Below are 24,691 nucleotides of genomic sequence, written 5' to 3'. Positions count from 1 at the left end.
TGTATTTCAGAAAACTTATTTTTTTATAATAGGATGAGACTCAATTTTGTATTAAAATTCGTATTATTTGAAGAAAAATTATTTTTAGAAGACAAGGTGAGTATTATGAAAGCAATATACTAGTACATGAAATTTCTAATCCACAAGCGTACGAGACATGCAATTTTCCTCATCCTCATCCATATCCATTTATTTCAAATCCAAATTATCCAAAAAATAGAAATATCCGCAGTCTTTATTTTCTGCATCAAATGAAGAAACGACACGTATGTAGATAGGACTTCAGTAATCCTGTGTTATAACAATTGTCCAAAAAAACTTGAATATGAAAGAGGTACAATATCTATTACTACTAATAAATTGCTCCAAATTTTAATAGATTGCTGAATCCCAGAACGGAATGGTTAGCACTTAGCAACAACAGTCAGTCAAATAAATAAAATTTCATGTCACCACATATTTTGGTTGGTCGCAACAGCTTTCTACCCCAATCTCACCAAATTAAATACTCCTACTTTATTATAAAACTATAGAATAATAATATTGGTATTTTACAATGATTTTTTTGGGTTTTCTATATATATCAGTCGACTTCCAAAGCATGTTGCACAAGTTAATTGTACTATTCAATTTATTCATATGGATAAGTGTAGAACTCATCAGAAGCATACCACAACTCAAGATGGTTCTCTCTCTCTCTTTCTTTCTTTCTTTTTATTCTTTAATTCTTTTTCTCTCTAAATCTTGATTTGTTGATGCAGAGGCAAGCAGTGTTGAGTGGGAATTGATAAAGATGACAGAACAAGAAGAAGATATGATATGCAGAATGCACAAGCTTGTGGGAGACAAGTAAGAAGTAGTCCTACTAATTATTTACTACTCCATATTATAAAAAGATGTTTGTTTGTATAGTATATGAATGTGATTAAGTTATAATTATGATGGTATTTTGTTAATTAGGTGGGATTTAATAGCAGGAAGAGTTCCAGGAAGAAGTGCAACAGAGATTGAAAGATTTTGGTTGATGAGAATAAATGGTGTTGGAAAGAACAAAGAAGACAAAATTATTGATCGGGCCCCACCGCTACACATATTCGACTAATAATACTAATTATATTATTAGATGTAGCTATATTCTATTTGTAGTACTATTTGCTATTGCATTAGGAGTACTTGGTAAACGTCGTGTTATATGTGTTACATTTAATCGATTTCACATACTACTAGTATTTTATAGTAGTATCTGTAGTTGGTTGTCTAAAACTCTAAAATAGTGTTTGTATTCTATTGTTGTTTGCAATTGTGTACGTGACAATCACTTGATTAATAGAGTTGACCCTAATAATGCGGCGGCCTTAGATGGGAAGAAAAGGACACAATAATATCTATATCATTTTGATAGAAATATTATGAGCATTTGTTTTATAAATTTGGGAGATCCCAAATTTAAGAGTTATGTGCAAAGCCTATATTTGCAAGATGTAAGGCCCGACCCGGTCCAATTAGATGTATTCTAGTGATTTAATTGTTGAGTTCATGAGCATACTTTCCAAATCAAACTTTATTGATATTTGATGATATACGACTACATATTTTAATGCAGGGGCAGCTGGTGTGAATTGATGTCTCATGATGGAGTACTTCTTTTTCTTAATATTTGAATTGGTTGGATATTTTAATGCAGGGGCATATGGATATGGTTGCCCTTTACTTTGTAATTTACATGTATTTTTTTTTTCCTACTCAAATGCTGATTACTGTGTACTATCTATTGTCAATCAATTGTATCTATTGAATCAATAAAGATTATCTATAACCTCCCCTACTAGTTACTACATCTCCTACTAACACACGCAAAAACATGAGTAATGGATCCCACCATCACTTATCATCAATACATGCATGAATTTTCATTTTTAATCAATCTCGTAAAATGTTATAAACTATAGACTTTATGATATATTATTATTATTATTATTATTATTATTATTAATTTATGGTTGCTTTAGTTTGTTTTTGCAAATTAGAGCTAACACGGCCGCCGCCACTCTTTCGCCTATAATATTTGCGCCGACGGCCTAAAAATTAGCGACCTATTTTATTTTCTTAACACTAATTTGGTATTATTATTTTTTTTAAAAATAAGACACAATATCAGTATATTGGGTCTAAACTCACTAATATATTTAATTACTTAATAAAAGTATATAATGTCACATTTGATAAGAATAGAAATTGGAGTATTAAAATTTAGTTGGGCATACGAGTGTTATAATTTGGGCCTAAATGAAATAATTTGAGGAAATAAAAAAGAAAAAGCCCAAATTGAAAAAGGTTTGGATAACTCTCCATCGTTCACGCCGGAGTTCTCCAACGCCAGCCGACCACGCCTCTGTCTCTCCCCCTATTCAGCCCCCCTTCTGCATCCTCCATGAAGAAATATTGAAAAGCTTTAAGCTCCACACCTATTGCGAAAAATTGGTAAGAATTTTTTATATAATATTATTCCTCTTGTATTCTAACATTGAATTGAAAGATTAAAAAAGTAAAAAAGTTGTTCTTGAACCGGGGGCGATAATTTATGACTTGAATTGGGGTTAATTCAAATTAATTGGCTTTATGTAATGCTCAAACCATTTGTTTTGAATTTATTACTTGAATTGGGGGTATTTCATAGTAGTAATTTGAATTTGGGTATTATGAGTTCGGATAGGGATTCATGACTATAAAATTGTGCAAGAGTTCGAATTGTGATTTCTCCAAAAATTCATGAGTCATGACTTTAAATATCATGATTATAAATTCATGCAATGCTGAAGAAGTCAGTCTTTTGCCCAACACATCAACTTTTTTCCCGCCAAAGTGGCAACTGTGTAATCCCATAACTTTTCTTTTACTAATATGTTGTTAGATTGGAAGGGAACGAGTTTGAGCTGGGAAGGATGGAGTCAATAGTGAAAAAATATCAGAGACAATTCCGGAAAATTAAGGATGAAACTAGCCGATGGGAAGAGCTTCAGTCTCGACTTATTTCGCAATTTTCTAATGCATCTGCCATCATCCAGAGGCTTCAGGTACCGTTCTCTTCAGTTCAAGTATTTAATTGTTCGATTTTTTGGAAATGTTTATTGATTAATTGATGTTTTAGGCGATCCAAAATTTGCAAAACTATGAAATTTTGAGATGTGTTGAGGGCATAGAAGGTGTTGTGCTGGCAAAGCAGATGGATTCCTTTCAAACTATCCTCCTCTCCATCAACAACACTATGTAGTGCCATCTATTTATTTTTGTTACTGATTTCTGTTTTATTTTTCTTAGTAAGCTGTTTTTGCATATGTTTATGTTTCTTGTTGGTTTAAAATGGAAATCACTTGATAAGAAACAAAACTTCTTGATTATAATAACTTACACATAGGTTCAGCTGTTGTGCTGCATTTTGTAATCCTTGATTAGCATTGCATTTTCCTTGATAAGTGGAGTGAGCAAGTTGTTTAATATTGCAAGGAATGGTGGGCCTAAAGGGTAAATTTTTGTTTAGGAAAGAATTTGGTGGGATTGTTTCTTCCCTTGAGAAGGTGGTTCGTGATAGCAAGCAGCTTGCGAAAGTAGGGTCTGCCCAGATGACTGCAAAACAACTGCAGCAACAGATTGGAGTAAAACCAACTCTTGCAGATTGCATAGAAGGACTTAGACTTCTTGAAGAAATGCATCGATCAGAGTAAGGATATCACAACTCTATCTACCGCTTATGTTTTTTTATTCGTTTACCTTCTTTTCCCAAAAAGTTGAACACTAATCAAGCCTTGATCATACATGGACCTATTTGTTATGCTTTGAAATTTGAATTTAAGTTAGTTTTAAATTCCTGTTGTAGTTGAAGCTGTAGATTGTTCTTATAATTATTTCCAGTATGAGACATCTTGTGGGAGATTAATGCTATTACTAATAGTTAGCTTCAGTATTGTAGACATACGGCTGGTGCTCTAAAATTGACATAATTGCCGTTTAGACTAGTAGTAGTTTCACATGATATCTCGTACGATCTTTAAGGAATTATACTTAAAGGTAGGCTCTGTTTTTTCTCATGATTCGTAGTCTTTTTGTTTAGGGAATGCATTAACCAATTACTCTCCATGAAAAGAAAATTTTCTCTGAACTTATTTTGGGTGTTTGATGGTTTTTTTTGTCATCAGGTACCTTCTTAAATTATCTCTGGTATCTGCGCTCCCCGCCCTTGCACTGAAACCCAGGTTAATGCTTGTCTAAATACCATCTAGCGAGAACCTATGCCTCCTTCCATGGCCTTCTGGAATGATGGTATAGTAGTGTCTTTAGTTTGGACTATGTTATGTTAAACAATCAAGTATGCTTTTTTTTATACCCGGTCCTATCAATTATGACTATGTTGGTTCAGACAAGCTAGAAACTTGATATATGCGAATGAAGAATGAACTTAAATCAAACCTCTAATCATTGATATCATGCTTTGTTGTTGACTCTCTCTGCGACTTTTACTCCTCGTACGATTTAGTAAGTGTAGTTCCTTGTTCAAACAAGTTGACTTCAGGAAGTTTGCATCCGGTCTTTAGTCTTTAACTTTGCTGCTTTTTATTGATCGTTTTACTCTAAGAATGATGCGTTCTTTGTTCATGTCATGTGTTTGCTTTCATTATTTTCTCTTTAAAAATTTGCGCTCTTTCAGTTTTGATGAGTTGAGTTCATTGGTGGGTTTATCTTTTCAGTGCAAGTGCTGACTTAGGGGCACTTCAACAGCTTTTGGTAGATCAACCTAATATCCCCCGAGACGAAGGTAACTGAACTTTCTAGCAGACGCATTTGTAAATTCTTAAAATCAGAATTTCCATTGCAGGATTCTTAGTATGGGTTCAAATGTTCATAAGCTTAACTAATATTGTAGAGTTTGATACTCAATCACCAGTATTTGCTTTCGCTCGTGCAGTGCAATATGTTTTTGACATTATATTTGCTGAAGAAATATCTTGAAGTACTCGATATGGTAATGTCGAACTCAAGAAGGAAAGTTTGAGGGCCTTAAGCATTCACAACTTACGGAAATGGTGAAAGAAGCGTTATTGAATGCTCCACGAGGAAGGCAAATATCGCCAAACCCCGGATCTTGTGACTTGTGATTTCATATCATCGCCCACAGTTCTTAATTCATAAAATGAGTTCCAATGTTTGTTTTTTCTTAATTGGATTTGGATTTTCTTATACAAAGATTGAAAGTTGTAGACTTTTCTTTCCATCAAGTTTGGAGATTTTGAAGATGTAAATGTAGTGGAAGAACGTAAAATATTTGAAATTTGATTTCTTACAAAATTTGCATATGTAATTGGTGATCCAAAGTTGTCAGGTTGAGTTTTGTTTTGGAACTGGAACTGGAACTGTGGTTTCGGTTTGAAACAGTCGACTACGGATATGGAATGAAAAGGCGAAAATCGTTGGTAATGGTTGCGGATTCGTGTTCCGGTTCTCTTGGAACACATAAATAGGAGTGTTCAATAAATGGAAAGAAATTTGAACACACGAGTAATTGCAAATTTTGAGAGTAATTGTGTAATTGCAATTGTAGCAACAAAATGTGCCGAATCCAACATTTGATTTTAAGTCCAACTTGATTTAGTTTGAAAATTAGTATAGCATACTAATCCTTGTCTCTACAAATGAGTATGGTTATTTTTATTTAATTTGTATACCATTTATTGCATACGAGTGGAATAATCTTAGATGTCACAATCGAATAGTCAATAATGATATCAAATTTGTCACATAGAAAAAAAGAGGCAATTGTACGATCAGTAATTAGTAGTACCATGTCTTACAATTATTATTGGACCGAGTCATATATCGTAGCCAAAAATTGTACGCGTTTTATTTATAAATGATTACTGCTTTTGATAATTGCGTCATTTTCAGAAAACCACATTACATACATTTTGATTTTCAAACTAATGACTTGCCTTTTGTCACCTTTTTATTTATTTTTATACTGAAAACCCTTTTTCCGTAGAATTGTCATTCTTGGGTTTGTTTGATTTCGTCGCCACCATAAGGTTTTGAGATATTGGTTTGTTAATTGATATACTACTATAATAATCATAAATTGGTATGTCATCCAATTCAGTTAAAATTACAAGTTATATACGTTAAATTCACGTTATATTCAGTCGAGACAATAAGCTATTTTCTTTTCCTTTAAAGAATTCGCATGGACTAGTAGAAAATGTGCAATGCACGTAAAAATATTCGATTCAATTGATAAACATAAATATAAAAATCTTTTAATAAATTATATTCCCTTCGTCGACTAAAAGAATATCACATTGAGTTCAATGAAGATTTTAATAAACTATGGTATTTTTTAGTGTAGAAATGAATATTTGAGTAGATGAATAATTGTGAGCTAGGAAGTAGTACTACTTTTTTGATAAAAAGCACCCTCATCCCATACTAGAGATCAAAGTTTATTCGACATGAATTTTAAAAAATGTATAAAATAATGGAGGAAAAATTTTGTGGAGGGGATTTTAGTGATAGGTTCTATAGGAAATAGATGATCCTATTTCGAACAAATATAGAATGTTCTTCTATATTTTCTTTTCTAAAATAAATATTTATGTTATGCTACAAGTATAAGTTTTAAAAAAATGAATGAGATTGCGACCCCTTAGATTTCCGCGCCAAAGTTCTTGCACAAGAGAGTCGAAGTATATACTTTATTCGACACAAACTCTTTTTTTTGGAAGATCCGCTATGATAATGAGAGATATTTCTGCAAAGCGCGCAACTCGATTAACAATATTAGATTCTGATAAAGAATTATAACTTTATGTCAGGACCTACAGGCCAAGGGATAGTCTCAGGTTGACAGTTTCTATGGGGCGTAGGCCTCCTAAAAAGATAACGAAGGCGTGCAAAGGTTTTCTCAGGCGGACGGAGATTGGCCCTTAAGTCGCAAGACCCACCTGTCGAGCAGGGATGGCCTTAGTGATCCGACGATGCAGAGTGGAATGGCCTCCTTTCTACATACGGAAACAGAGATAAAATTAGAACGATACCCGAAATGCCTTTCTGGATATTCCTCAATATCGTGGCTATTCACGGAATGTGGGGAGCAGATGAATTTGAGTATTGATATCACTTTTATATACTCCTATAAATTGTGAGTGACATGAGTGAATGGAATATAAGACCTATTTCATTTATAGTAAAAGTGAAATACTCCTTCCGTCTCACTTTAGGAGTCCCGGTTTACTATTTTTGGGTGTCCCACTTTAGGAGTCCTGGTTGGAATATTTCATTCTTGGTAATAGGCCCCACATTCCACTCATCTTTTCCTACTCACATTTTATTATAAAACTAATATATAAAAGTAGGACCCACATTCCACTATCTTTTTTCACCAACTTTCCTTTATATTTCTTAATATTCGTGACGAACTCAACCGGGACTCCTAAAATGAGACGGAGGGAGTATGAATTTTTTTTTGAACGGACCAAAATAGTTAAAATAGATTTTATTGTGCGGCGAAGGAAGTACATGTTTGTGACATTCAACTGCAATAATTGAGCGTTTCAAAAAAGAAAGTGATACTGTGATGATCGAAAATGAAAAATAGAAGTTGTGAAATTATTATTGTGAAAATTAGAAATCCTACTTTTTACAAATTTAAAACGTTAAGTAACTCTTGTGTCATTAAGACATTAATTAAGCGTCTCGATCCTATCTAACCTTCTAACAATTTTCTAGCTATAATTAAGCTGCTCCCTTCGTTCCGCGATGGTTGAGTCATTTTATTTTCAACACTTGTTTTGAAAAAATGTTACTCCCATCGTCCCATTCAAGATGACACTTTTCCTTCTTGGTTTGTCCAAATCAAGATGACCACTTTCCAATTTTGGAAATAACTTTCTCTCTCCTCTCTCCTCTCTCCTCATTAAAATATTCAACTAACTTTTTTTCATTCTACTTTATTTCACCTAACAACATTTCCTAAAGTCTTGTGCATCTCAAGAATGTGACCATCTTGAATGAGACGGAGGGAGTAATAAATAACTATTGTTTGTCCCTAAAAATTTCTCACACTTTTTTTCTGTACTTATTTTATAAATATAATAAATAAATAATTAAAGTGGAGATAGAGTAAAGTAAGAGAAATAATAATATAAAAAAAAAAACTTAACTAGAATGGAAGGAATACTAATTACCAAAGTTTGCACATTTTTTTGGCAATATTGTTATAGCAACTAACAACGAGTATTGAAAACTTGCTTTTAAACACGTCAAAAATTAAAACTTATTTATTGGCCCTCTAACTATTTTTGACTTGGTATGTTAGACTGTTAGAGATAGGAGAAATAAGAGAGAGAAAGTGCATGTGGAAAGTTATTAGATGCAGGAACCCCACACGTATACAAACATAGACTGCGACTGCGTCACTCGTGTGAAATCCCATGAAATTAATCATTTTCAATCATCCTTTCATCCAAGAGCTCGTTTGACGATTTTACCTTTATTACAACAAATTCAAAAACCGATATTTCATACGTAGTGCTCCCGCATTTCATATTAATTGAGTTATTTTATAAAAATTGATATTTGATATGCAGTGCTTCCGTCGTTTTATATTAATTAAGTTATTTTTTTATTTTAAAGAGTTTTAACAATTGAGTCATTTTTAATTTTGTTAAAATGTAATCTCTCTTTTATTTTATTCGCTTTTACTTTTTTTACCATCCACTTAATACACTATTTTTAATCTCAATGCCGAAAAGAAACGTATCAATTGTCAAGAAACAAAGGGAGTGCTTTAATATAGGAGCTTTTCATATCATTTGCATTATAATTCATCATCTACTCCTCCGTCTTATAAATTTTGTCACACTTTGACTGGGCACATATTTGAAAAAATATAATGGAAAGTGAGTTAGAAAAAATAGGTGGAATATGAGTTATATCTTTATATATTAGTTCTATAATAAAATATTAGCGATCATGAGTTATTGGAGTATGAGGTCCATTAACAAAAACAATGGTAAAAAGTATAAAGTAATAAATTTTATGGAACAAACAAAAATGGTTAAATGTGACAAACTTTTTAGGACTTAGGGTGTACATGTTTTATTTTGGTCATATTAATTCTATGCACTTTAATACTTAATATTCTTTGGGTGTGTGTAAATATAATTCCAATCCAAGTATATAATGGTAATTTCATATTATTATTACTAATATATAAATATTCTTAATATATTATATTCTGGTAGTATTTTTTTCGTCCCATAAAAATAATATCAAGTATTAATTCTATGCACATTAATACTTGATATTCTTTTTTCCATATACATCACGATAAATGCTTTGAGTGTGTGTAATATAATTTCAGTCCAAGTTATAATGGTAATTTCATATTATTGATTAATACGAAATTGACAAAGTAGGAGACCTATAGAAAGAAAAAGAATAATAAGAAATGCGCCCCGAGTTTCCTAAAAATAGAAACACTTTTTATTTTGGTCCATTTTAAAAAGTAGAAACTTTCCATTTCTATTAGGTGGAACCAATTTTTCAAACATAATTTTTCTTTATGCCTCTCTTGTTTTATTATGTGTCATTTCAAACTCTCCAATTTTTAAGAAATAAAGAGAATATTAAATTAGAATCATTCAAAGGTTATTACTCAGCAAAAGTGGAGATAAGGTGCTGAATAGTACTATTGAGAAAGAGACCCACCTCCCTTGTGCATTTGTTTTTATACTTTTCACTTGGAATTTGAATATATTACTACAACTAAAAAAACAATATGAATACAATAGGGAATTGAGTAAATATGTCCAAGGTGGTTCTGTGGGACCCACTGTGACAATTCACACTTCACACATCTTACAGAATTTGGCTGTTCACACTTCACACATCTTACAGAATTTATACTATTAAATTCATATTATTATTTTATGAAAGGTGGATGTGATAATGTTCAAATAATAAATAGGAGTATGGTATATTGGGAAATTTGTTCTGTTCTCAACCCGACCTATGTCACACTCACACTTATACTGTTAGAATATAAAATATGTTTTCCACTTTTACTACTACACGTTTACAGAAAAGGTCAATAACTAATCACCATGGACATTTACTCATTCGATTGAAATTATTACTGGATGTAGTTTTATTTGCAAGTATAAGAGATTTTTAGTACTATAGTAGTAATACTTGGTACGTTAATATTTGGTTTTGAATAAACTACCTAGTATATTCAAAGAAGTATTAATCGAGACTTGGCACAAAGAGTAAAAGTTGATGCACCTAATTAAGATTAGAATGTCAATCTGGCTAGTTAAATGAATTTAAGTTAGTATTTTTTTTTACCACAAGTGTATCAAATCCGCCTTTGACGGAATTCGACTAATCATGCTCAATCGAATTTGCGGATTAAGATCGAAAGTCTCCTAACTGATGACGGATTTAAGGATTGCATCAAATGGTCCCTCTTTGTGGTGGTAAACCCGAGAGTGGGAAGGTGACTAATACCTTGTGTTAGATTGGTCCTCTTAGCACTCTCGGTCTATGATTTGGCTAGTTGTCACTTTTGGGCAACCCGATATATTGTTTCTCTTGATTTGGCGAGTGGTCACTTTTGGACAACTCGGTGTTAGATTGGTCCTCTTAGCACTCTCGGTCTATGATTTGGCTAGTTGTCACTTTTGGGCAATCCGATATATTGTTTCTCTTGATTTGGCGAGTGGTCACTTTTAGACAACTCGGTGTAGTTTTCAAATGGTAAGTGGCAATGAACAAGTTATTCAGATTTACTCATATGTTTCTAATACTAGTAATTTTCACGAGAATCAAATCATATAGATGTGTATTTAAATAAAAGGCAATTTGCCCGATTCAAAATATAGTTTTCACAAGAATCTAACCTATTAATGTGTATTTAAATATTGGCAATATATGCAACTGGGAACGTAATTTAGCTCAAGTGTCATGACATTTCACATGGAAACCACGTATTTATATACTTTAATTCTCAACTAATAATAATTAGTAGTAATAAAAAAGCTAAAAATTAATTATATTTGATGCGTGATTTTGAGGTGCGTCCCATTGTTGCGAATTTAAAGCTTTCTGTATGTACAACTCAATGCCAAGTGCCAACAGGCAACAATTAATATATGTATATCATCAAGTGTGTATTTTTAATTAATTATGAAAGTAGATCTATATATACATATAATTCAGTATTAAACCTACTTTGGAAAACTACGTTAATGATTAGTTGTGCGGGGTGATTCCCTACTGTGATTTGTGATTTAAATCACAGCACATAATATTGTGCTTAATACGCAAAACTTTAGGAACAAAACGCAGCATCCTTTTTCATTCTCTTATTTTAATATTTTCATCCTTCTCTTTTTTTCAATATATCCATTCTAGTTTTTATACTTTAAAATACAGAAAAAAACGAGTCCATTTAAAATATAATTATCATTCATAAAATAAAATATTGTTTCATAAGTAAGTGTGTTATTTCAAAACTGATAACTACATTTAACAGTTTCAGATTTTACAAATATAAAACAGTAATTAACCGAAAGAAAATGATTAAGAATAACATATTTTTAAGCTATATATTTTATTCAAGAATGATAAATGTACTTAATATTTTATTCATTATTTAAAAATACAAAATAAGAATAAAAATATTAGAAAAAGAGAATGGAAGAGAATGTTGAGGAAGCTGTTAAATCTGAAATATCAATTGTAGTTTTCAGTTATCAGTTTTGAAATAACATACTTTTGAGGTAAATATTTTATTTTATGAATGATACCTATATTTTATAAAGTGAACTATAAAAATGATCCTTGGACTATGGGTTTATCTCGCTCATAATCCCTGGACTTTAAAAATATCGCCAGTAGTCCCTGGACTAAGAGTTTATCTCGAAATTGGTCCTTTTGGCTTTTTTTTGGTACGAAAATATCCTTTGATATTATTTTGGAGGGTTTGGACAGTTTGGTCTTTTTACACTTTTAACATTTTAAATCTGATATTATTTCAGTTATGTACTAATTTTGATAATATTTCAAATTTATCATCCTTTTTCCCTTTTGTCATCCTTCACTTTGTTTCTTTATTTCAATATTAGATTTAATTTTACAAAATTTTAAATTTTAATTTTTAAATATCAATAAATTTTTTAATTATAAAAATTATTAAATAGCAAAAATTAATAGTTATAATCAATATTTGATAGTGTATAGCACTATGTAATCAATAAGGTATGACAACGCCTTAGTTTTAATCAATATTTAATACAATACCTTTAATCATAAATAGATTATAATAACACAATTTATTCTGAAATAAATATGCATCTAATGTAAGACTAATATAATTTTCGTTTATTTATTTGAAAACAATCAAAATTTACTAGAAAATTTCAACAAAAATACTCATATATAAAATTTTAGTAGGATCAAATTTTTAGTCAACTTCATAATATTTAATCACAAACAATTATAACAACCGAACGGAGGCTAAATAGAATAACTCTTATTTTTCCATCATGATTAATATTATTTTTCTGTACTTCTTCAATTGAATTGAATATTATATTAAATAACAAAAATTAATAGTTTTAATCAATATTTATAGTGTGAATTAATAGTTTTCATTAATTTTTTTTTTGATATTTAAAAATCTAAATATTAAATTTAATTTTATAAAATTAAATCTAATATTGAAATAAAAAAAACAAATTCAGTGAAGGATAACAAAATGGAAGTAGAATGATAATTTTGAAATAATATCAAAGTTAGTACATAACTGAAATAATATCAGATTTAAAATGTAAAAGTGTAAAAAGACCAAATTGTCCAAACCCCCCAAAATAATATCAAAGGGTATTTTCGTATAAAAAAAAGCCAAAAGGACCATTTTGAGATAAACCCTTAGTCCAGGAACTACTGGCGATATTTTTAAAGTCCATGGACTATGGGCAAGATATGGGCAAGATAAACCCATAGTCCAGAGACCATTTTTGTAGTTCACTATATTTTATATGGACTCATTTCATAATATTTTTTAGTATGTTAAAGTATAAAAAAAGAATTAATATATTAAAAAAAAGAGAAAGAGATGGATGAAAATATTAAAATAAGAGAATGAAAAAGGATGCTGCGTTTTGTTCCTAAAGTTATGCGTATGCACAACATTATGTGCTGTGATTTAAATCACAATAGAGATTCATCATCCTATTAATCGTGTGTTACTTCATTAGTCCTATAAAAATATAAATATTTAAAATAATATAAATTTTAATGCATAATTTATAAAATAAGAGATAAATAAAAAGAAAAAGTAAGTGAAATATTGTGAGTGAATGATGAGGTTCATCTTATTAAAAAAATGAAATTATCAAAAATAGAATGCACTATTTTTATGGAATGAACCAAAATAGAAAATGTCAATATTTTTATTGAATAATCTAAGGAGTATATGTTAATTTCTCTGTATGTTAATAATATATCGGATAGCGAAATACTAGTAATATTTAATAATAGAATTGCGTGTAACTATTAAGATATTAATATTTTTACTAGTAATAATCCTAATTAATCGAAGTGTGTATACTTTTAGAATCCAAGTCTATTATAGGGTACTCTAAGCGAATGATTACAAAATTGGAAAGCCGCCCCCTTTTATAATACTACTACTACTATAGTAGTACAATAAACTAGAAAATCTTATTCTAGAATTAAAATTAAATAATTTTACTCTACGAAACCACTAGGCATTTTCAGTGCAAATATAGACACTTTCATTCATTAATTAAACGTAGATAAAATTATGATTCAAAATACTAAGCTCTTCAAAAGATATGATACAAAGTTTTAGAGATTTGTCAAATTTCTAAATGTTAGCTTAATTTATGGATGGTATGAAGAGAGAATTTTTAACTTAGATTATCGAATATAATTTATTTTTAAAATTGAAAAATACTATTATCTCTATTTAATTGTCTCTCATATACATAATTTTTTATATTTTTGAAAAATAATTATTACTACATAAAATCTGACGTCAACATATTGAGTCATCATCACTATAGGTATGGGGGAATATAATATTTTATTTGCAAGAATGTGTTCACACGGAATAAATATCATGCTAGTGAAAATCGAAACCACGCGGAAAGATGTTAGAAGATTGGTGGATTGCTACATTTTGCTTGACTTTCTGGAATTTTATTTATTTAATTTCATGGAAAGTTCTATTGTTTCATGTTTTGTAGATAAGAGTAGAGTAGCATCACTCTTACTATCGTATCGTTTGTCCACCCAATTTCTATTGAATTTCCATGGCTATGAATTCTTTCTCTATCTCTCTAAGAAATTGCCACGAAAAGTCGAAAAAGTTCTATTCGACAAGAAAAATAAGGTTTTTTCAAAGAAGAGTTGTAGAAGGAAACTAGCAAATTCAAACATTTATTAGAAACGCATTGATGTCAATCAATTCGGCGAGCAACACATAATAATGATTTTGTATTTTACTAAAGTATTTACACGAATTATCTCGGAAAAAGTATTTATCTAATATGTGAGGAGTGATATAATTTTTGATAAATTTGATAATTACTTTATGAAAGTTTTCAATTTGACGTGTTGATTTGGATTTATGAGGGTATTTCCATATTTTAAAAATCTATAACTAACTCCAAACATTTTTCACTATGTAAAATACTCCGTCCGTACTATAAAGCTAGTTTATACACTCTGCTCATCTCAATTATATAAACCCACTTTCAATATTAAAAAAACCCCACTTTCTAAATCTAGAAAGACAAGTTGGTTAAGATTAAATAACAGTATTTCCCAATTTCAATAATAAAACATCAAACAAAGATCACTAATAAACATCAATTTTTTTTTAAATAAGAGCATCTCCAATGGTAGGCTAGCGACCGGCTAGCCGAACCATTGGCAAGGCTAGCCGAATTTCGGCGAAAAAACCGGCCAAGGCTAGCCGATTGCGTGTGGCTGGCCGATGTGCTAGCCGTCATTGTAAGCGGCCCGATCGGCCAGCGACGATTTTTAATTTTTTTAAAAACTTTTTTAATTCTTTTTTTTTTAAATTTAATTCTTTTTTTTAAAATTTTGAAAAACTATATAAACGCGATTTTCTCTATCTCTAAATTTCTGTACAAGAGCAACATCTAGCGATGGACAACAACAACTAGCCCAATACAAAATTAAGACCTAAAACAGAAACATGTCCCCCGTTCGGCTAGTGGCAAACTATAACGGATTCAAGGCATACTAACATTTTTTAATGTATTTTTTTAATAAATTAGTGAGGAGTAGAGTGGGGCGGTGGCTCTCGTGTGTGGAAGCCCGGATTTTTTTTATTATGTAATTTTTTTGATTTTTAGTTAATGTACTTTTTTTATTTAAATAAAATTAATGAATTTTCTCGTATATGTCTCGTAAATTTAATTCGGTAATTTAATCGTGATTTTAATTCCGTAAATGTAGTATATTTTGAATTATTTTTATTGTGGCTTGGCCTATGGCTGGACTAAATCTGATATGATATGTGAATTTTTAGTATTGCTGATGTGGCAGGGAAGAGAGAATGGTTGGCCTATTGCTGGCCTATTTAGCATTGGAGATGTTCTAATGGGCTGCAATAGTGTGTGGCCACCCTTTGAAACGGTCAGCTACAATCTTGATATCTAATTCTACTCCTTCCACATTATATCATTATAATAATCAACATTAAAAACAAAAATCCATGTACCTTTTGCCACTCAATAATATTTTCTTTTTCACATACTTTTTCATAACAATTTTCCCCCTTTATAATCACATCCATTCAGCCTCTCTTTCCTCACTCCATCATCACTAAAACACAACAAAAACTTCACCATCTCCCTCTCTCCACGTCCAAAATTCTTGATCAAGATCAAACCTTTACAAAGATTTCACAACCCCTTTTCGAAGTAGATTAAAACCCAGTTTGCATTATGATCTTCAACACTCAGCAATCTTAAAACCCATCTTTTCTTGAATCCAGCCCCAAAAACGAAAGACTTGATTTTTTTCTCTTCTGTTTCGAAATGGAGAAGGCTGGAGTTCCGGAGAAGAAGAGTGTAATAACTGTGTTAAGTGAGGGGAAGAAGCTCGCGAATGAGCTGAAGAGGCAGCTTGACCCCTCCACGGCTTCAACAGAGGCTTGCGATGTTTTGTTGGAGAGCATTCTCTCCTCGTACGAGAATGCAATGACGCTTCTTGCTCTGATTGGAAACGGCGCCTCTCCAAAGATTGCTGTTGGGAAGCTATCTGAGCCGTCGATTTCGATTGAGGGCTCTCCAAGAAGCGAAGGGTCTGATCACAGCTCCAAGAAAAGGTAACTAACTTTTTTTTTTTTTAGCTTTTGATTATTGCAAGTTTCAGTCTTTTGATTAAGGTTGTTGAAGGATTGTGTGATTGAATTTTGTTGCTAATGTAGGAAGACTATGCCTAGATGGAGTAAGCACGTGCGTGTTTGTTCTGGGGCAGGGGGTGAAGCCCAGCTTGATGATGGCTATAATTGGAGGAAATATGGGCAGAAAGATATTTTGGGGGCTACTCATCCAAGGTTAGATATGAAGTTTTGATAATTTTATTGATTTTTTTTCCTTGGATTTGAATTTGAGGAGGTGTGTTTTTTGATGGTGAAGTCACTTTTGGATGGGTTTATGTTGTGAGTGATCCAAGGTTAGAGGTGAAGGATTTTTTTGTGGGGAAGGGGGGAAGTTTTGACTTTGAGGATGTGTGATTTTTAGATGAGATGAAGTCATTTTGGACATGTTTTAGTGGTGTGATTTGATCTGACTTTTTCATCAATGAGGAAAGGTGTTACCTAATTGCATCTATAGCTGAATTATTTTGTAGTGAAAATCAGCAAGTTGATGCTTTGTTGTTTTAAATTTGCCACCAACACAGACAACCTAAATCATTTAATTCTTTTGTACTGAAAATTAGGCAAGTTGGTGGTGGTTCTGTTGTTTTGAATTTGCCACTTGCTTAGTTTAGCAGAAATTTGGACCTACACACAGCATTAAAATAAAGGACATTAAATTCATCAAAGCTACTTGCTTTGTCAAGATGCATGAATATACTTGATGTGATTGTTTTACTTGCTACCTTCATTTATTGCTGATCAATCTAGGCAGTAGGGAGTCATCCTTAGTTGTTTTTTTGTCTGAATGTATGTTGATGTTCTTGCTTGAATGGATTTTGCAGGGCTTATTACAGATGCACTCATCGCAACACGCAAGGGTGCTTAGCAACGAAGCAAGTGCAGCGAGCAGATGAGGATCCGACGGTCATTGAGGTCATATACCGAGCGAACCACAGCTGCAGGCAGGGCAAGGAAAGGAAGGAACAGGGTAGCCTAACGTGTTCCAAGCAAGCGGTGCTCGTTAGCAATGGGCCTAGCCTTGTTAAAACTGAGAACCGGGATCTAATTGATTCCAAAGAGGAGGAGGATCTTCAAAGCTTCTCCTTCCCTTCCACTCCAATTGAGTGTGAAAATGTGGAACCTCAGTTCTTCTCAGAGCCTAATAGGTTCATCACAACGAGCTACTCCCCCTTGTTCCTTTCCCCAGCCACCTCTGAATCCTACTTCTCGCCATCGCCATGCCTTGTGGATGATTTTGGCATTGGCCACAGCTTGCAGAGCTCGGAATCAGATTTCGGTGAGATCATCTCAAATCCAACACCAGTCACAGATTTCTCATTGGGAGATATTGATATCACCATTGGTGCAGTGGATTTCGACTCTCATGACTTCCTAGACGCCCTCGAATTCTTCTAGAGATCTCCTCACTATGCAGTTGAAATTGTAGTGATCCTAGCCAGCATCTTCAAGAGATGATGCCGACCAAGAGAATTTTTTTCAAGAACTTAGGTAGATTTTCAAGAATAACTTGTAGTATCACTCTTTTTTTGCTTCTTTCTACTCCCACATTTTTATTTACAAAATGTAATATACTTTAGGTTTTAGTCCTGTTTGTTTGAGCCTAGAGTTGCTGATAGTCTTGAATCAAGATTGATGCTTTGTAATTTGATTTTAGAGGAGGTTCTAATTCGATTAAACATTGTGAATTCAAATAAATTATTCCCATTTGAATTTGATCAAATGAAATTACAGACAAAGTAGTATAGTATTTAATTCAAACAATGTTGCCTAGTCTCTTGGCACAAACAATGCTGTCATATATTATCTTGTCTGCATCATATTTGTATTGGAATCCCAAATCTTGCAGCTTTCTTGAACCCCATTTGGTCTCCCTTTTTGTATCTTCAACAAACCTAAATCAAAAGCAACAGTACTTATTTTCTTGAAAAAATAAAGGATCCCATAATTTTCAATATTGAAAATAAAATTTTTGAGATGACTTAATCTTACGTTGGTGGGATGGTTATGTCTGGATGAAGTTTCTGAATGAGAGATGCAATCTCAGCTGATTTGAGGAAAGCATTAGCAACAAGAAATCTGCCATTGATGTCTGAATTCTCCATTGCAAAAATGTGTGCTTCAGTCACATCCACTATGTGTGCAATTGGCACTTTGGACAGCAAATCCTCCACACATCTCAAGCCTTTGTACAATGTCCCATCATCCATGGCCTGTGCAATCAGCACAGCCATGCTCGCAGAGGTGAAACATTGCAGTGTTTCACCTCCAACGAGCCCACAGGCAAGGCTCACCACTTCTATCCCTTTCCCATTGTACCGTGCCACCTCTTTCTCTGACTGGGTCTTCGAGCTTATATAGTCCTGTCATAACATGAAAACAGTAATAAATAAATAAAAATGTGCTGATTGGGGGGGCTCGAGCACCCCCAATCCGACCATCCATAAGTAGTGGTTGCGAATAATTTAAGAAAGACTACATACAGAGTACATTTGGTAGGAGAGATTGAGAGGAGTCCAACAAGTCTCGTCCACAACGTCCTCGTAGCCGGAGGCGTCACCTTTTAGAGGTGACGCCGCCATAATGGAAGCAGTGTAGATTAGCCTCTTCACCGTGTTCGATCTAATGCAACTCTCAGTTATGATCTTCACCGCATCCACTCCCGCCTCACTAGTATTCTTGTACTAAAACAAAAGAAAACATAATCCGTTGATGAAATGATGAATCACCTCGCTATAGATGAAACGAAAAATATTACTAGTAAGTTAGATTTACATAAAAAAAAAAATTCAAATTTGTAACCTTAGAACTATTCGAATAGTGCAACATAGGCATGGCTAAGTGAAACACAAAACTGCAGCCTTGAATTGCATCTTCGAAATCAGTTGGATTGTATATATCAGCTTCAAACAGTTTCAATCTTGTCTCAGCATGAGCAAGTCCTTTTAGCAGCTCCACCTTCGTAGCATCGCCTTTAAACCAATCGAAAAAATTAAAGAATAAATCATAAAGATAATATTTTTGAAGCATATATATATATACCTAGACTTCTTAAAGTGGCATGAACTGTGTAGCCTCTCTCAAGAAGAGTCTTGATGAGAAAAGAGGCTAAGTAGCCTGCACCTCCGGTCACACACACCTTCACACTCCTCTTCATCGATCTCCCTTTTCTTCTGCTAATTCTCACGGTAGCAAATTGAGGCAAACTCTGAATACTAAATATGACCGTGAAATAACTGGGATCAACGTCGGCCGTTGAGACTATAGGGAGGAACAATTCACTATATATCTTCCCAATCATATATACAAAGAGCGTTGGAATATTTATGTGAGTATATATGGGATACCATTGACTTAACTACATTGAAAAATGAAAATTGTATTTTTTATTGCAATAATTTTTGTATGTGACGAACCCTATGTCAGATCTCGGATTAATTCAACTTGTTTGTTATTGTTTACAGTATTTTTTTATTTTCCTCACCAACCAATTAACTTAGTTAAGTAGTGTTTAATATTGTACTACTAGTATAGAAGAAACAATAACTGAAAGATAAAAATGAAGATACAATCAGTAAACAACATACTAGTAGACTATTTAATATTGCAAGACACAACAAACACAAATTTTAAAAGGCACAAATACAATAAAAAGAGACATACACTAGGTCTTTTATAGCCAAGATACATTTATTTAATTGGTGAATTTAAATTATGACCAACAACATTAATAATCAAACCACATTGCCAAATTTCTTAGCACAAACAATACTGTCAGAGATTATCTTGTCAGCATCACATTTGTAATCGAATCCCAATTCCTGTAGCTTTCTTGAGCCCCATTTAGTCTCTCTCTTTGTATCTTCAATCAATCTGAAATATTAAATAATATTAAAAAATATATATAAATGAAAATTATTTTCAGAAAAAAAAAATTATGCATATAGCTTACTCAGGTGGGATATTGATGTTTGGAAAATGTTTGTGAATGAGAGATGCAATTTCTGCTGATTTCAAGAAAGCACTAGCAACAAGGAATCTGCCATTCATGTTTGAATTTTCCATTGCAAAAATGTGTGCTTCAATCACATCTTGTGAGTGTGCAATTGGAACCTTGGAATCCAAATCTTCCAATTCTCTCAAACCTTTGTACAATGTGGCATCATTCATGACTTGTGCTATAAGCACGGTAATGCTCGAGGAGAGGAAAGGCTGGATCGTTTCGCCTCCAACGAGCCCACACGCGAGACTCACCACATCGATCCCTAGACCATTGTAGCTCAACACAACTTTCTCGGCCAATGTCTTCGAGTTTATATAATCCTTTCCCAAAATGAAAACAATTTCATTAGTTTTTCATGTGCATAAAATTTTGAATTTAGATTCTAGACAACACATTTGAGGGTAAAAGGGTATATTCGTAAATTTCTAAATTAATGTGTTTTTAAGGTGTGACATAAAAAGGACTCGGTAGCATCTAGATTTTGTACTTACAAAGTACATTTCATAGGGGAGATCAAGAGGAGACCAACAAGTCTCGTCCATGACATCTTTGTAGCCGGAGGCGGCGCCCTTTAAGGGCGACGCGGCCATAGCAGAAGCGGTGTAGATGAGTTTCTTCACCGATTTCGATTTGATGCAGCTTTCAGCTATGATCTTCACTCCAGCCACTGCAGCCTCACCAGTATCCTTGTACTAGTTTACATAACAAAAAATCAAGAATAATAAAATTAATGTATTTGTGCAATACAAAAATAAAATGTGACAAAATCGAATTGGATTAAAATTAAACCTGACTGCCTTTGTGATGCTGCATCGGCGTAGCTATGTGAAACACAAACTCACATCCATCAATTGCAGCTGCAAAATCAGTTGGATTATATATATCGCCTTCAAATAATTTCAAACTTGTTTCTGCATGATCAAGGCCTTTTAGTAGTCCCACTTTCGAATCATCATCTGCAAATCAAAATTATAGAAATTTAGTATAGTAGATGCAAGGATTAAGTATAATTTTAAGAAAAAAATAATTAAAATTCGAAAACATACTTAGACTTCGAAGAGTGGCGTGAACAGTGTAGCCTCTCTCTAAAAGATGCTTGATGAGAAAAGAGGCAATGTAGCCAGCACCTCCAGTCACACACACCTTCACACTCATCTTTTTTTTTATTCTTTCTTGTTTGCAAAATTTAGTTTCTCAATTCTCTATATATATAGTTATATACAAGGAACTCTAAACAAACAATAAGTATAAGTGTATATTAACAAAATTATTATTATTATTAATAAAAATTATTATGTTATATGAGATGGAATTAAATTCAAATATTTGACACGTGAGGAGTTAAGATTTGTTTAAAATATTTTTAAAAAAAAAATAATCGAAAAAGGAATTTTTTAAAACTTTTTTTCGAATATCTTAGTAATTAGAGATATAGAAAATCACTGTTCATGGTAGTTGGTATGAACGCATATTTCTATTAATAAGTAATAAATGCAATTGCAGCGTTGGCCTCATTTAATTACGACCTAACAACTAACAAGGATTATAAATATCATTTGGATTCGCAGCACCGTTGACATTGAGTAATGATTTAGATATGATAGTGCCAACGTCTGTAAATAAATACTCCTATCTGTCACTTTTAAGCATTTTTAAAAGAGTTATTTTATTTAAATACGTGAACTTTTAACATTTTTAAATTTTACTTGTGGATTAAATATGTAAATTTTGAGATTTTGTGATATACAATTCTAATGAAAATAATTTGATGTGGAGTATGTAAATTTTATCTTTATCTTGATTACACTATTTCTTATGTAATGAAGTGAACAACACAACACCTATAGGCTATAGGTATCAAAAGTAAGGGAGTAATATTTATAAATTGAAAATGGAGTAATTGTAACGGATCTAGGTGGCAAAATAAGATGAATTTTTATAGTGAGTAATTATTATTTGAGTAAATTACTATCTCCTTCATCATTTTCAGACATGTATATTTGGGCGTTGCAATTTGGGCCAATTCAAGGCCCGTACCCAATTGTGTATTATATTTTCAGCAAATTAGGATCCTAATCCTTACAAGCTGTTTCTCCATTTGCAACAGAACATAAGCTTTCCATTATCCACAGCTCGAGGACTAGACGGAAAACTAGAGAGAGGAAAAAATGATCTACAGAAAGTGGAGTCTGCTTACTGGCCCGACCTCGATCATCGCCGGAGTAATCGGCACTGTAATGGTCGCAGATCTCATCTTCGTTGATAACGTAAGATTTTCATTTTTAGGGTTTCGATATTTGAATTGTAATGCATTTTGGCCTGCGTTTATTGAAAATTGACCCACTTTGTGTGGTATTGTGGGTTTCCTCGAAGAAAATTATTTAATTTTCTGTTCTTTATGCGAAGAGAAAAATCGAATAATTTGTTTCCGTTTTAGGATTTAGTTGCTGGATCTGTATGATAATAGCTTGTTCGAGATTTTCCTTGGACTGGAAGTGGTATTTGGAGAATCCTATTTTGTGATTTTATAGCCAACATATACAGAACGATTTGGTTGATCAATATATTGGAATTTTGGAATCGGCCTTGTAGTGCTCTGCAGGATTCTTAGGGTTGATTTTTAATGGAGCTAATTTTCTGAAAAGTAGGTATTATGTTTTATGCTATTACTATTAGGTTGTGAAGTATATGTGATGTTCAATAAATTTATGTAGTTTTTGAAGTTTATATTCTGCACCACCATATTTCCATTGTCAGTTGTTTGATTCTAGAGTAGGAGGTTGGATTGAATTTATGTGATTATTTTTAAGTGGTTCTCCACCTTCTGCTGATGTCTTTAAATTACTTGATTGTCTTTTGATTATACGAAGAGTAATTGGTTATTTGAATGTTTCTAGCTTTTAGTGTAGAGTAACATGGGATCAGAAATGAGAAGGGGAAAAATTAAAGAAGGGGTTATACTGTGTAGTTATTTCAAGTTGATGCCCGAATCATATCCTTGGCTGTGAGTTTATTCAATCATAAAACACCTGCGCAAACTCATGATCATTTGGTACTATTTGGCATTTGCTGTTGAAGTTGAGAAATGAGAAATGGATTTCTTAAACAATGACCCGATAATATCTTTCACTTTGTAATCTGGCTAATGTAGTTTAGTTAATGTCATCTTCACTAAACATTTCTTTTGTTGACTGAGATCCCTTCATCTTCCCTTGATGGTTAAATGTTCGATTCTTTATGGCTTACAGTTCTTCCATTGTCATGTACTGTTCTCGTGCCCCTGACTTCATCAAGCTTTATATTCACTGAACATCTGTTTTCTACTCCTCATTACGCAGGGTTGGTTGCACAAGGGAGATGAAAAGAAACAAGAACTAGCAACTAAAACCAAGTAGAAGCAGAAAGGATGCACTCCAGTTGCTGTATTCCTTCAAAAATGCGTTGTTGAATAAACTGATCTTGTTCGCTATACAATTCTGTTTGTGTTTAAGTCCCTTTGAGTTTTGCCACCTGGATAGCCAGAAAATCAAGTAGAGGCAGCAAATAAATCAGAATATGTAAGTGTACAAACTGGCTTAACATTATCTTTGATTTCTAAGGAGCATTTTGTATCATCAAATCATTCCAAAAATCTATAAGGGTTAAACACCAATTCAAACAGTCAATTCTGAATTTGTGCATGCTTTATATTCCTCTCATATGGTTAGAACATCCTGTACATGCCTAGGTGACCGTTTGGTTTGAGGTGCAAAAGCACGGTTGTGTCGAGCAGCTCGAAACCACCCCACCCTGTTTCTTGGAACTACTTCAGCGGCCCACTGAAACTCTTCAAGTTAAACACTTCTCATTATCTCACAAGTCTGTTGTTCATATCCCTTCCGTAGTCGAAATCCTCGTTCTGATCCGTCCAGATTGTGTCTGGTTAGTCTACAAACGGTGAAGTTGTAGGACGAGAAATATGATCTCTGGTTCCTTATATTTGATCCTCAATAAAGGAGGTCAAGTACTTCCTCCAACCACAAACAATATTTTTATTTGGGAGTGATACAAGTTATAATAATAAACAGTGAGAGTATTATACAACAATAATTTTATTCGGAAGTGAAATGTGTTTTAATAAAAAATGGTTAGTGTATTATATAAATATTTGGAAGTGATACGAGTTTTAACAAGAAATGGTGAGAGTATTATAAATGAAG

General features: G+C 32.7%; 5 protein-coding genes and 1 long non-coding RNA gene across 8 annotated transcripts; 4 read left to right on the top strand and 2 right to left on the bottom strand.

Annotated features, from left to right (window-relative positions):
• The first annotated feature begins 400 nt into the window (after positions 1–400).
• LOC125193160 (MYB-like transcription factor ETC3) lies at positions 401–1,300 on the top strand. The gene is made up of 3 exons (XM_048090909.1): positions 401–685; positions 762–849; positions 961–1,300. The coding sequence occupies exons 1-3, from the start codon at positions 640–642 to the stop codon at positions 1,100–1,102; spliced, it is 276 nt and encodes a 91-aa protein (XP_047946866.1). The 5' UTR covers positions 401–639; the 3' UTR covers positions 1,103–1,300.
• Positions 1,301–2,303: 1,003 nt separating this feature from the next.
• LOC125193147 (uncharacterized protein At5g43822-like) lies at positions 2,304–5,288 on the top strand. Of its 3 annotated transcripts, none has more exons than XR_007171539.1 (7): positions 2,304–2,481; positions 2,912–3,074; positions 3,149–3,267; positions 3,539–3,718; positions 4,194–4,317; positions 4,743–4,810; positions 4,961–4,979. XR_007171539.1 is itself a non-coding variant. In XM_048090891.1 (7 exons), exons 2-7 carry the CDS (start codon positions 2,943–2,945, stop codon positions 5,002–5,004), a joined length of 600 nt encoding a protein of 199 aa, XP_047946848.1. In that variant the 5' UTR covers positions 2,308–2,481; positions 2,920–2,942; the 3' UTR covers positions 5,005–5,288. The 3 variants fall into 3 exon arrangements, 2 of the variants coding, with proteins under 2 accessions (XP_047946848.1, XP_047946847.1); XM_048090891.1 differs by having other exon boundaries at positions 2,308–2,481; positions 2,920–3,074; positions 4,194–4,250; positions 4,961–5,288; XM_048090890.1 differs by having other exon boundaries at positions 2,309–2,481; positions 4,194–4,250; positions 4,961–5,288.
• A 10,610-nt stretch (positions 5,289–15,898) lies between these two features.
• LOC125196774 (probable WRKY transcription factor 53) lies at positions 15,899–18,228 on the top strand. The gene is made up of 3 exons (XM_048095393.1): positions 15,899–16,435; positions 16,538–16,666; positions 17,314–18,228. The coding sequence occupies exons 1-3, from the start codon at positions 16,146–16,148 to the stop codon at positions 17,885–17,887; spliced, it is 993 nt and encodes a 330-aa protein (XP_047951350.1). The 5' UTR covers positions 15,899–16,145; the 3' UTR covers positions 17,888–18,228.
• An 11-nt stretch (positions 18,229–18,239) lies between these two features.
• On the bottom strand, positions 18,240–19,772 carry LOC125196772 (noscapine synthase SDR1-like). The gene is made up of 5 exons (XM_048095392.1): positions 19,532–19,772; positions 19,292–19,461; positions 18,973–19,173; positions 18,482–18,852; positions 18,240–18,384 (listed from the first exon to the last, which is right to left on the bottom strand). The coding sequence occupies exons 1-5, from the start codon at positions 19,644–19,646 to the stop codon at positions 18,246–18,248; spliced, it is 996 nt and encodes a 331-aa protein (XP_047951349.1). The 5' UTR covers positions 19,647–19,772; the 3' UTR covers positions 18,240–18,245.
• A 360-nt stretch (positions 19,773–20,132) lies between these two features.
• LOC125195330 (noscapine synthase SDR1-like) lies at positions 20,133–21,942 on the bottom strand. The gene is made up of 6 exons (XM_048093494.1): positions 21,936–21,942; positions 21,539–21,664; positions 21,282–21,448; positions 20,984–21,184; positions 20,442–20,812; positions 20,133–20,362 (listed from the first exon to the last, which is right to left on the bottom strand). The coding sequence occupies exons 1-6, from the start codon at positions 21,940–21,942 to the stop codon at positions 20,224–20,226; spliced, it is 1,011 nt and encodes a 336-aa protein (XP_047949451.1). The 3' UTR covers positions 20,133–20,223.
• A 547-nt stretch (positions 21,943–22,489) lies between these two features.
• Positions 22,490–24,157, top strand: LOC125192641. The gene is made up of 2 exons (XR_007171442.1): positions 22,490–22,759; positions 23,831–24,157. It is a non-coding gene; the product is annotated as an uncharacterized LOC125192641 (long non-coding RNA).
• The last annotated feature ends 534 nt before the right edge of the window (positions 24,158–24,691 follow it).

This window comes from Salvia hispanica, chromosome 6 (assembly GCF_023119035.1).
Source record: "Salvia hispanica cultivar TCC Black 2014 chromosome 6, UniMelb_Shisp_WGS_1.0, whole genome shotgun sequence".
In the NCBI taxonomy this organism is placed as follows: domain Eukaryota; kingdom Viridiplantae; phylum Streptophyta; class Magnoliopsida; order Lamiales; family Lamiaceae; genus Salvia; species Salvia hispanica.
The sequence above is the reverse complement of the archived record's forward strand: the minus strand, read 5'-3'. Positions and strand labels throughout refer to the sequence as shown.

Coding starts and splice junctions, on each gene's coding strand:
- LOC125193160 (XM_048090909.1), top strand. CDS start 640: ATGGATAAGTGTAGAACTCATCAGAAGCATACCACAACTCAAGATG. Junction 686..761: donor GCATACCACAACTCAAGATG/GTTCTCTCTCTC, acceptor TTGTTGATGCAG/AGGCAAGCAGTGTTGAGTGG. Junction 850..960: donor CACAAGCTTGTGGGAGACAA/GTAAGAAGTAGT, acceptor TTTGTTAATTAG/GTGGGATTTAATAGCAGGAA.
- LOC125196772 (XM_048095392.1), bottom strand. CDS start 19,646: ATGAAGAGGAGTGTGAAGGTGTGTGTGACCGGAGGTGCAGGCTACTTA. Junction 19,462..19,531: donor TGCCACTTTAAGAAGTCTAG/GTATATATATAT, acceptor ATTGGTTTAAAG/GCGATGCTACGAAGGTGGAG. Junction 18,385..18,481: donor GACATAACCATCCCACCAAC/GTAAGATTAAGT, acceptor CTTTTGATTTAG/GTTTGTTGAAGATACAAAAA.
- LOC125195330 (XM_048093494.1), bottom strand. Junction 21,449..21,538: donor CGCCACTCTTCGAAGTCTAA/GTATGTTTTCGA, acceptor TTTGATTTGCAG/ATGATGATTCGAAAGTGGGA. Junction 20,363..20,441: donor AACATCAATATCCCACCTGA/GTAAGCTATATG, acceptor TTAATATTTCAG/ATTGATTGAAGATACAAAGA.
- LOC125193147 (XM_048090891.1), top strand. CDS start 2,943: ATGGAGTCAATAGTGAAAAAATATCAGAGACAATTCCGGAAAATTAAG. Junction 4,251..4,742: donor GCCCTTGCACTGAAACCCAG/GTTAATGCTTGT, acceptor TTATCTTTTCAG/TGCAAGTGCTGACTTAGGGG. Junction 4,811..4,960: donor TAATATCCCCCGAGACGAAG/GTAACTGAACTT, acceptor TCGCTCGTGCAG/TGCAATATGTTTTTGACATT.
- LOC125196774 (XM_048095393.1), top strand. CDS start 16,146: ATGGAGAAGGCTGGAGTTCCGGAGAAGAAGAGTGTAATAACTGTGTTA. Junction 16,436..16,537: donor GATCACAGCTCCAAGAAAAG/GTAACTAACTTT, acceptor TTGCTAATGTAG/GAAGACTATGCCTAGATGGA. Junction 16,667..17,313: donor TTGGGGGCTACTCATCCAAG/GTTAGATATGAA, acceptor TGGATTTTGCAG/GGCTTATTACAGATGCACTC.